We start from the raw sequence: 12,725 nt of genomic DNA, 5'->3' as shown, positions 1-12,725 counted from the left end.
TTAGAAGTGTGAAAACATCTGAAATAGCCACAAATAGGGAAACCAGTCTCTGCAGCTCAGTGCTGGAGTTTTTATTCTTAGTTTGTTTTCTGATATGTAAGATAGCTTAGAAATCCCATCCCATCTAGCATTGTACAGTCAGAAACTCCTAAAGAATGCCACCACTGCAAAACCAGCTCTGTAGGATCTCTGTTATCCTACTGAGCTAATCCCATGCAACTCTTCATATCTTGTGATCTCCACCACTGACTCTGTGGAATTATTGGTTAAAACGAAATTTTCAGTAAAACAATTCAGTTCCTTATTTTCCTAAATTGCTTTGGAATGTTTGTAAAGTATATTGTAGAATATACACTTTTACACAATAAAATGAGACTACTGTATGGACAGTAAAATAAGACAACATTACTATTTCCTCACGTGTATATACTTCTCAACACAATTATTTCAAACATGTTCAGACTGTTTACAATTTCTGATTACTACTAGAGCCAAGTTAACTGTTTACTTGTGATGGTATTTCAGAAATGAAAGAAATTCTAGTGTTGTAATAACAAACACCTCCAGGAGTTGAAATGAGATTTCATAGAGCCTAATGTCCTTTAAAAGTGACAATATAAACAGAGTATGTTTGCACACACGAGGACAACAGACATCATAAGGTGCCACATTGCCAGTCACACCAGGAATTTCACGCTGCCTGAAAGGGCACATCATTTTCCTGGTGTGGATTTGCATATATTGGTGGGTTGGAAGGACAGACAAATATGTCAAAGCTCTCTGCTCTACTTCTTAAGTAATGATGGATTAAGAGAAAATGAAGCTGCATCTGAAATGCTCTTACCTGTTGTTTGAGCGCCTCTAAAGATTCAAATTCCAATTTGGCGAGTTTCATCTGGATATCTCTTGGTTTATCAGGAATTACAAACGCCATGATAAACTTTATTGCTAGTAGCAAGTGCTGTGAAAAAAAAGGAAAAAGAAAAATGTTGTTTTATAGAGTTTGAATCATGGAGAAAACAGCATAATATTCCTAAATTTTAGTAATAGAGGTATAAACAATGATTTCTTGTGACATGCACAACACAGCTCACTATAACCACATTAAGGCTCAGCTACTCCATATTTTTTCTGTTTGCAGTCATTCATAATTTGAATCTAAACACAGATAGTCTGCCTTATTTCCATAGTAATCCTATTTTCACTATATACTATAACATTCTAATTGAATTTTGTATTTGTGATTCCAGATAAAATAATAGCTTTTAAAATGTATTATTGGTGTACAGGAATTGAATATAGTATATACTGCGCCCAGTATATACAGTTTCAGAGTGAATTTTTTTACATGTATATAAATATATATATACACACAAATATAATCCTTAAAGAAGTCGCACACCCATGAACAGAAACTTTTCAGGAAATGGAGAAACATTCCATATATAAGATGTCAAATCAGTCATAATTTATTGCAAAATTAGAGACTGAGCAGTCTCTAAATTTCACTTAAATACGCACGATCTCACAAAACACAAATGCCAAACTGTCAAGTCAGTAGTTTTGTTTCTTCATTTATGTCAACTACAATCTAAATAATAAATCTTCTTCTATCAAGGCCCGAGCTGACAATATACTGCATATTTGTAAGCAGGAACTTGCTCCCAGCTGAGAAAGATAAAGCAACACTCAAATGTGCCTTTTATGTTATATGTGTGCTTAACTTCAAGCACATGCTTACACCGCCTTGATACTCATGGAGATGCTTAAATTCAGGTAGCACATACAAAATACTTCCCAAATTCTCCCAAATTTTAAAATATAAAATGAAGCAGAGCATTCTCTGAAATACCATCTTGCTGAACTGTATGATCTTAATGGACTTGGGCGCACAAATAACAACATAACAGTCAAAAAATCCCTCAGATTATGGTATTACACAAGCAAGAAGCTAATGAAAATACTACAGGCTTCAAAGGAGCTGTGATGAAATTCTAAACAAGCTAATATATAAGAATTAAAGTAAAAAGTATGATTATGGTAACAAGAGACAAAGAGCCATACGTTTAAATATTTCTTAAAATGTATTGCAGAAACATAGTAGGTCAAAAAAACAAACATTACAAGGAATAATACCTTCTTTAAAGAGGTGAAAGAAAGGCTGAAAATTGATACAATGAACAAACAAAGACTAAAAGTTTAATGAATCAACTGGTATTGATTTGTGTGTAATGCAATGATTAATACCACATTATTAAAAAAATTATGTCAACAGTACAACATTCTCTCCCTCATTTAGATTTTCCTTTCCCCCTCTAGTTAATACTGTCTGCTACTAAGAAACCTTTTTTCCCAAAAGAAAAAGATAGCAAATAATGTTGGTTTATGATAGAAACACACAGCAATAAAACATGGATCAGAGTCAGCTCTGGAGGAATTTCTTAAATGGAAAAAGGTAAAATGTTGAAAACAACAACTGATCAAGACAAACAATATTCCTATGCAGAAGTCATAAGTAATCACAGGTTGAAGGGGGAGTAACTAACTCACTGATAAAATTTTGATGTGTAAATGCAAAAATAAAGAGATCAAATTGGGAATTACTCAAAACTAAATAACAGAATGGGGCTAAAATCTTATGCTTAAGGCAGAATTAACAAAAATTGAGGTATCCGGAGAATGATATTTATCTGAAAAGTTACAATGAACAGTTAAAAAGAGACAGCATCACACAATGTCACTTCTAGATGCCTAAAGTTCTTTGCACTGGGGTTCATCTCACATTACTCAACCAAAAAAAAAAAAGTATTTTTGAAATCATATTAAGGAGTGAAAATCAAAGTTTGCAACTGTAATTATTCAAGCACTGCCTCTTGAGGAATTTTAAAAAACATGAGCCAAGTGAGTAACTTTACACAGAGACTTCAAAGTAGTTCCAAATTCAAACAGCTTTTAAGAAAATACAACAAATAATTTCAAGGAAATGTAAATAATATTATGGAGGATAGAGACTGCCTAAGTTTTTCCCATTTCTAATACAGGTGAGGAAGGAATAGAAGAGACATCTAGGGAAATCAGAGCAAAACCCAACAAAACCACTGCATTTAATCATGGAAAACATTGTATCTTTTAAAATAAATTTAGAAGAGCAACATGTTTTAAATTGCTTTACTATGTAATGACTTTTACTGCGGGATTACCTTGTCAGAAATTAGTTTTCATGCAAGCACTACTCAGCCAACAAACACTAGGATACAGTCTTAAACAAGAAGGCAGAACCTCTGACTCATCTTCAAGCCAGAGCGGGATCAGAAGTTGGAGTACAGATGTGGGAAGTCACTACTTTTGCCTGCCCCACTGCCATGTCTTTCCTAGGCATCCACTAAAAGCCATTGTTAAAAAAAAAATAAAATTAAAAATTATAGGGTTAGGTAGACCTTTGGTTTACCCTTCTGAATGGCTTTTTAATGTTCTTTTCCCTCCCATGGAAACAAAACTTGACCAGTCATAAAGTGCCCAGACTGTGGGGGATGTCCCTGTGTGCAAGACCTGCAACTTCAGAAAACACACTGGACTTAACACACTGCAGATTGAGCTCAAGCCCACCTCGTAACTCCCATGAACCTGAAAAAAGCCAGCAGATAAACAGCCTCCCTTGGATAACTTTTCCAGCTGTTCATATTGCAAATTTAGAACAGTATTAATAGAACTGTCAAGGCAGAAATTATGAATCTGGGTCATGTGATGCATGAAACCTCTTGAAAAAAATGGATCTATTTTATTAACAGTTTATATTTCATTTTGAAATTGTAACTTGACAAAGGAAATGCAAGTAGTTATTCAAGAGAAATTGAAGGAAAAAGTAGGGAGTTGAGTAGTTAAGTTTATTATTTTAGTCACATTCCCATACTGATTTCTTAATCTTGTTTAGTGTAACTCCTGGAAGTCAGATCCACAAAAAGCAGGTATCTGCTTTGAAAAAAGAAATGTCTAAGGAGTATGGTATACATCATCAGAAGACAAGATTTAGTTTCATTACATTAACACTAGTATGAATATGTTATAAAACCAAAATACTAAAGTTTATCCAAATTTGCTACACTAGCATGAGTGTATTTGTTCAATATGAAAAATATCTTCATAGTGCTGGTTTTTTGGTTTGAATTTATTTTATTTTGGGTTTTTTTTTGCTGAAACCAGGTTACAAACCCAATCATTATTTCTATCTGCAACCATTAAAAAGCAGTGAAAGGCAAGAACATGCCTTTCATGATTACAAGAGAACTATTCCACTGTGAGCAAAACCCAGGGTAACATTCCCACAAGCTGTAAGTTCTCCAATGCCAACAGCAAAGTCCCCTCTCATTTTGCAGTGTGCCAAGTGAACACACAAGCAGCACTGAACCTCTTCCCCCTGATAAATGCAGTGCCATCAAACTTGTGGTCCTGTGCCAGGGGCTTGGTGAGCCAGAAGAACTATTCTGTTCTGCAAAGCCACCAACAAGAGCAGAAGCAGCAGCTGTGTTTTGCAGCAGTGGGTCCCCAAGCTCATCTCTTCCAAAAGAAAAATTGCCAATTAGGGTTAAATTCCTGAAATTACGAACAGTTAATTTGATTTCTATAGTGGATTTACCACAGCAATTCCTGACAAAATCTACTCAACTGAAGAAAAAAAAGAAAAACTAAAAAAACAGTAGCTGTGCTGCTGGTTAGCTGATAAAGTGCATTCCAAACATCAGCTTGGGGAGACATTAATAAAATTTTGCATCAAAAGTCTATTTTATAATCTACTACTTATAGAAACTTTCAATTAAAATCAGAAATCTGGACCTAGACTAGCCTAGAACCGGTCTATACTCTGAAGCAAGGTGGTCTCTGGTTACCAACTGCACGAGTGAAGAAGCCAACACCTGAGAACAGCTCCTCATTTGAACCTCTGTCCTCTGCTGGCATTTGCCAAAGGAAAGTATCAGAGCAAAATCATGTCAGAGAAGGCAGGGAGATCATTAGTTTCCTTGCTAGGACTCCAGATCACAGTATTCTGACATTAAAATCAGCTAAATTCAAACACTATGAACAGACAAAACAAAATAAAACAAAACAAAAACACAACCAAAAAAAAACCAAAAAGCCGCCAAACCAAATTTTATCTTTTAGTGGCAACAGTTTTTAGTTTAGTGGGTCTTGCATGTTTCTGAGAGGAGCAAAAAACGCAGGAGGAAAGTGAAAAGCGATTCTGTCAGGGAAGCAATACAGGCAAAGGAAAATTTTCATAAAGCTCAGGAAGTTCAATTAAATTAAACTGTCTTTAATAGGTGTCAATAAATTTATGAGCAAACATTTCTGCAATATACATAAGAAGAAAGCATGACCAGACCTCCCTTCCCTCCTGTAGACTGAACTGGCTTCAACAGAGAGCCTTGCTAATGAGACAGAATTATCACAGTAAGGGACTTTAAAAAGAGCCTTTCTTCCGCTACTCCAAAAAATGCTGCTTTTAAAATCACATAAGCCATATATTATCATAGAATTTTTCTTTCAAAATTTCACTTAATCCAAAAACATGTCCAAAATCCTGGGAGAGGAGAGGGGAGAAATGACAAAAAAGTTATTACGTGTTGGATCTATTTCATGGTTTCTTCACCTCTCCCATTAATCTTCTCTTCTACAAACATCCACATGAACACACTCACAATCCTAACACCTGCCACAATCTGTAAGCTCCATCCACCCTATTTATTTATTTATTCCCAAAGCAGCATAGCCCATTTCTCCCTCATTTCAGCCTCCTCCCTGCTGAAACCCCAGGGAAACACTAGGACTGAAGTGCAGCCTTCCTGCCTCAGATCCAATGCCTTTTGCCACTCCAGCACAGTGAAATGTGCCTCAGTTCTCAACTGGAGTATGCTCAGTACAGGTGAAAAGTTCATGTGCTTACACCTGATGTGCTTCTTTAAGACATTATAAAGCACATAAACCAGGGATGTTTCAGAAGCTTGTATCTTTGCCAAGTTGGGACAGTTTCTAATAGGAGCATCCCAAAGCACATTCTTTAGATCAGAGTGAAACTTCTGTCAGCCTGCACACTGCTACCTCAGAGCACAAATACAATGCCTCAACACAACAATAATCTGATTTTTATCTATTTATAAATAGCCTATCTTTATTTCTTTACCTATAGATCTTCAACTTTCATAAAAGGTGCAAGGCATTAGTTTCAGCCTGTCCCATTAAAGTGTGGCTGAGGCAGATGCAAGTGAGCAGACGCTTATTACAAAACGTGTTGGGCAGCGTGAGCAGACAGCATTATCCGGTCCATTTATCATCTGTAACAGAGCATCCCTTTCCTCCCCTCACATCCTGAGCACACACACACACACACACACAGGCTGCCCAAGGAAACCTGGCAGCTCCATTTCTGCCAGAGCATTTCACAGACTGTCAGAAGGGCAGGAGCAGATCACCCATCTTCTGTTGACCGCACCAGCACATTTGAAACCTGGACATGCTCAACGGAATGCTTAAACTTATGTTTAGTTTTAAGCATATCTATGAATATACTTAAGTTCAGAAAAACATTTAAGCCTGAAAATGCCCAAGTCATTTGCTGAATCTGGATCTTAAAACTGAATGGCTGAATCACAGTGCTTTCTTTTTTTCCTGGAGGTGGCTGAATGCAACATGTATTAAATTAATGAGTTTGAAAGGAAAAATGCCAGCTTGCACGGTGTCTTCTTGCATTTACACTTCAGAAACTGTTTTAGGTAGTGCAGAAATCCTGGTCTGTATTTTTACTACCAATCCACTGTAAAACGTCACAAGTAGAAATCTATGCTGAAAAAGATACCAGGTTTAATATGCAGTTCTGAGGTGTATTTCAAAGTAAAAAGTATCAAACTGCATCATGAGAATCTGGGCTCATTTTACCAGCTCTGGTCTCTAGAAGCACTGAAATACACCTCTTTCCAGATAAGTCTGTCTTATGCCTTAAAACTAATTAAATGGTTTCTCTCAGAAGAAGCAAATTTATTTGCTGAATACTACAATTGCTTTATATACTATCAAAATGGAAAAAAAAAAAAAAGAAGAAGACATGTCCAGACCAGCACTGCTGAGCAAGAGACTAACAAATAAGACAACAAGAAAGGGCTTTTTTTAAGTAAACAAAAAAAGAAAAAGTTAAGATAATCTCTAAGGAAACAGATTCTGTGCTCATGTTTCCAGGAAGCAACTGCAGAAGCAATGAGTTAAGCAAAGCAAAAAATAAAATACTGCAAACATCATCTCCTAGTGAGGAAACTGGTCTTTTCTACCCTTACATATTTTTGTACTCTCCTTCTGTTTTCAAGAAAAACACTAGAAGACTGGTAGGAAAGCAAGCACAGCAAGCCAGTCCTATTTCTGGAATTTAGTCCTGCTCTTAGAAAGCCCTAGAAAGTACTTAAATTATAATATAAAAATTATATAATATATCTAAATTAAATAGATATAAATTAAAACATGTCAATTAAATAAACAAATATTTATTAAATCAGGGGAAGTCAAATAAATATTCTATCAAGAGATATACTAATAAACTCAAAAGCACAAGTAATCTGGTCAGTTACATAATTGTGAGTATTTTTCTGTCTTATGGCACCATCATGCTTTCTAGTAATTCAGTATTTTCTTTAAAAACAAATTTTCTAATTGTTTATAACTTATTTTTACTAGAGTTTAAATCACAGCTGTTACATATCATATTCAGCCAGTAATGAACTAAAGCATTATCAGGTTTTATTAGACTTTTGGAAAAGATTTAGAAGCCCAACTGTTCTCTGTAATTTTCTCCAACAATAACAATTAAGATGGGAGGCAGCCCAAAATCTATAGAAATTTTGTCACCAACTTACCTGGAACTGGAAAAAACCCATTAGTTAATTATTTCTCACCATGTACATATCTGTTCAAGGCTTTTACAGATTTTTTACACTGGGATTTTAAGTCTACCTTCAAGACTGAAGTATGAAAATAGGAGGGCCAAGTGCTAGTAGAGAGGGTGTTATATAGCAAGCCATACATACATACCCAAGTAGCATTTCCCCCTCTCTCCAAGGAAATTGCAATTTTTTGTATCTATCACTACAAATTAAGGATTCAGCATGTTCTAGAAACACTTGCTGAAAGAAAAAATTCTAAATAAAAGGTCTTCTGGTATCAGTCTTCCACAGAGACTCCTAATTGACTGCAGCTTGGGAAAAAGCAGTTGACCTAATAATCTTGTTGTATAAACACAGCACATTCTGTGACACAAAATATTTTATGATACAGCACACTTGCAAAACTGTCTGTATAAAAACCTCTATAAAACTCAAGCATACACAAATGAGCGTTTCAGACATGCTACAGGAACAAGATTTTTCTCACATTCATTTAATCCTGTAGTCAATTCAGAAGACATGAAAAAAATCACTGTAGGTGTAAATTTGTCTTGGAGGTTGTAAGTATCTGCTAATGGTTAATTTTACAGTAACCCAACAGTCTTCAAACTAGCATGATAATACACCCCTCTCTATGTTACCATTAGGTAATCCTGAAATGTTTTTGCACAATGCTTATCTCAATTTATGGCCAGCGTTTAATAGGAACTGGGATGAGAGTTGCCAAAAGCCAAATTAGCTAATGCTGAATGTAATGAACAGCAGAGCTTTGATCATGCTCTGAAATAAATTCTAAGTGAAAAGTGGAAAGAAAGATGCCCATGGAATTAAAATTGACAGTATGATTAATACAAGCCATATGAAGGTGCCTCTTAGCTGATTGCTAACGTTACAGATTGGCTTCCACACTGACAGGTATAGTTTACTGTCAAAATGCCCTAATGCTCCACATCAGAGAAGGGGGGGAAAATTGCCATTTTCTATTAATCTGCAAAACTTATACTTCTTCCTACATTTAAGTCATACATTTTTCTCTGTGAAAAGAGATACAAGGAAATTATGGCATGAGTCATTGTACTTATGCATTGTAAGGAATTCTGTTCACCAGGGCTCAAAAATTCCTCCTTGGTGACCAAACTAGATGACCCATGATTAGTAAGGAGATATGAAGCACCGTTTCTGCCAGGGTTTTAAAACTGTTAGTTCAGTGATAAACAGAATTTGTCACCTACTGCAAATATCACAGATTTTAGGAACTCTTTGTTCCTGCCTCAACCAAACCTTACTTGTCCTAGTCCAAGCTGAAGTGAACACAGCTCCAAATGAGCTGTGGACAGATTCAGCAAAGATATCAAAATGTACACATATGAAAGCAAATCCACTATACTTCAACAAGCCTTACAGATGGTTTTCCCAAAAATATGGGGTGGTTCTGGAGACTGAAAGACAATTAGACTTATCTTTTTTTTCCCCCCAGTTTGAAAACTGGTGATAAATGGGTGATGGAAAAGGTGATGGAGCATCTACATTAGAATTTAAGCTATCTTAAACATTGAAATTTATGTTCTGTCACCTTGACAGCAAGAAACAAAAATGGTAACTGGTGTTTAGTTTTAAGGGCGAAATCTCAGCCAGTCATTCTTCAAGATGATACACACTTTATCTTTTAACTTTAACTGTGAATAACAAGTTCTCCAACTAGATGCATTGCATTATATTTACAGCCATTTGCTTATTTCTCTCACAATTCCCTGGCTGTAGACTTAGGATGCTTTCAAGACTGATTCACAAGAACATTCATCCTAGTGAAAAATCTCTTTGCCTTATAACACCAAGATAAATAAAGAACCATAACTGAATAAACATGTTTTAAACAAAACATAGTGTTTCACCACACTGCCAAAGCATCTTCACTGAATGAGTTAAGATTTTAGTGTAATGCACAGCTTTCTTCCTACTGTATTCACCCTGTTCTAAGTGGTTTGCTTTGCTCTACTTCTGTTTGAAGTTGTAAGTAAATTCTGTAGGACAAGGCACATTTTTTAATCTGGACCAAAAGGTGACTCATGCAATGTTAAATAATAAACAAAATGTCACAGGCATGACTCATCAGAGAATAAACCAACGGTATTGCAATATATCACACTCTAACCTGCAGATTAATTGTCGTCTCTATTCCTGTGCAGCGTTAATCAAAATGAATTAACTGAAAAGGGTCCAATAAAACTAGCTAATCTGAAACAATTGTGGAGGGAAAAATCACAACTGACTATTTTTTCATATTGGGAACTCATCACCTGCATTTCTTCCTGTAAAAACTAAGGGGTTTTTTTGTCAAAACTATGCAAAGTCAAATAATCCTTTGCTTTTCTATAAAGGTCAGGAAGAAAGCTTTCCATTCAACTGGAGTATTTTATTAAACATTGCAGCAGGTGTTTGGATATGCTGCCAACTCCTAAAAAGCTTTCATTAAAACGGTATCTTAAAAAAAAATAAAGACCTATCCATCCTCCTCAAGCCCTCTTTATCTGTCTTTTCTCTGGATGGGTATTCACAAAATTACACACCATTTTCTCTGGTTTAGAACACCATTACCTGCCCTAGCTATAAAAAGAGTTCTTCATCAAAGCTGCTGGAAGCTAGCCATGCAATTCTCACATCAGCTTTTATGGCCACGGCAGATCCCTGCAACAGAGTACAGCCCAGAGTTTAGCCTTAGCTGCTAACCTGCTTCAGCTTCTTGGGAACATAATTGGTTTGTTCCAGCTGACAAAAAGGGAATCTTTAACTGTGTGCCAAATTCACTTTTGAGACAAAATCCTGCAGTTAATGCTGAACTCTTTGTGTCATCTGCAAGTAATGGAGTTTTGCAGCAATAACACACCTCCTAACTTTATGCACTCACATAAAAACAGCCTAAGAAACACTTCCAGAACAGCTTATGTCTTTAAGGAATGCAAAGCCCTTGGAAAGGTGTATTCTTCACAAGAGAGGAAGAACAAGCCATGCTCTACACAGTGCATGCAGATTCAGTGATTCTATCAAGCCCTTCTGTCAGCTGAGAATGCGAGTCAAAATGTGAATCCCAGCACGAAGATTACAAAGCAGTAATTCCTATACCCTGGGATACACACAGCTCCATCAGTGCAGTACTGTTCTCCAAAAATATCAACATAACCCAACACTTACAGCTTGACAAATTCAGTGGGCATTTGTGACATCTCAAAAAAATCACATTTGAAACAGAAGAGGTTGTCAATTGAATTCTGATGTATATGGAGAAATAAATACCAGCAAATATGATAATACATCAACAAAGGCCTTTACTTACTCATTTAAGAGTTTTTTTTCTGAGACTTGGTTGTTTGCCCTTTGGAACTACAGTCAGAACAGAAAGCCAACAGTTTAATCTCAGTGGTGTAAGAGCTTTGACAACATGTAGTGAGCACAACTTCTCATCTCCCTACAAACAGCAAGGCTGAAAGCAAAAAAAAAAAAAAGATAAAAATTTTAAAAGCTCTAAAAGAGCTCTATTTACAGATTTAATTAGAATTTTAAGACCATTTGGAGAAAGACCAACTTGCAGCAAGGGCTCTGCATCACTTTGTTGCTATGAAACACTATCAGGAATAATCAGCCATAAAAACCTGCAGCTGACTCGTTCCATGGCAGAAATGATCTCAGCTGAGAAGGACACTTTCAATTTAAAATGAAGTAAATAGTAATTTAGTAATTTTGAACATGGATCTAAAATATACCTCAAGAATCTCAAACTGTTAACACTGAGATGTCAAACAAGATCCTGGACCTTAGTAACTAAATCTGAACCAGTCCTTGAGTAATTATGCACCAAGGAGAGACAGGTGGAAAACTGAGACACTTCACGCATGAATGTCAACAGAACTGACCCAGGCTGTCCTGAGATTCTGAACAGACCAGGGACTAAAGGAAGAAATCACCTCTACCTGTGGTAGTACTAATAATTCAAAGAGGTAACACAATACCAAAAAGAACATTATCTCAACTTCAAAACTCATTCTGGGAATGAGAGAAAGCTGTGAAGAGGCATTACCTTACTACAAGAGTAACTTCTGGCAGTGGTGACTTGTGCTTGCTGTGAACTAGGACGATGGTGTTACAGAAGTATGTATCCCACAGACTTTGAGTTTTGAACCAGTCCTGGGTCTGCACACAGAGACTGATGAAAAGCAGGTATTTACTTCCTGAATCTGGGGACCATTTGTACTTACTGATTTGCCTTATGACCAGACTGAAAAGTAATACTCTTTCTTCTCTTAAGAAAATGGTGGAAATGAAACTATTCTACAGTGCCTTTCCCTCTGCATGCAGATGAAGCAACTTACTGCTTCTTTTTTGTGCTAAGTGTGGGTAAGGAGAGTTCTTCAGGACAAGTGAGAGAAGCATACAGAAAAAGGCAAAAGCATGTACAAGAAATGTGAATGCACATTCCTGTACATGAAAGTACAGGACTGAGCAAAGCTGGTGCATCAGGGCAAGGCTTGCTGCAAAGAGAGCATGCCTTGGAATGGACTGTGATGCCCCAGCACTCTGCCAGCTTCACTGCCCCCAAACAGCAATGTAAGCCAGTTTACCATCTCCACACCCTGCTGGCTCCAAAAGGGACAAGATGACTCCTGGGATGCAGAGACAGGTGCTCACCTCTAAAAATAGGCAGTCCTGGTAAACTAATGCAATTAATGTCTTCAAAAGAAACACATTTATAGAAGTGAAAACACTGAAGGATCACAACATTTCAAATCTTTCATCCAAACAGACTCCCTCAAC

At 36.5% G+C, this 12,725-nt stretch overlaps 1 protein-coding gene across 4 annotated transcripts in view; it reads right to left on the bottom strand.

Moving 5' to 3' along the window:
- Window positions 1-12,725, bottom strand: part of ANO10 (anoctamin 10) — a 122,162-nt gene that overhangs the window by 40,783 nt on the left and 68,654 nt on the right. For all 4 annotated transcript variants that reach the window (XM_071429445.1, XM_071429444.1, XM_071429443.1 and 1 more), the window contains one exon: window positions 845-961. In XM_071429445.1, coding sequence (XP_071285546.1) covers window positions 845-961 — 117 coding nt within the window. The remainder of the gene's footprint in view (window positions 1-844; window positions 962-12,725) is intronic.

This window comes from Agelaius tricolor, unplaced genomic scaffold (genome assembly GCF_023055355.1).
Source record: "Agelaius tricolor isolate 1412-34295 unplaced genomic scaffold, bAgeTri1.0.p SCAF_6, whole genome shotgun sequence".
In the NCBI taxonomy this organism is placed as follows: domain Eukaryota; kingdom Metazoa; phylum Chordata; class Aves; order Passeriformes; family Icteridae; genus Agelaius; species Agelaius tricolor.
The sequence above is the reverse complement of the archived record's forward strand: the minus strand, read 5'-3'. Positions and strand labels throughout refer to the sequence as shown.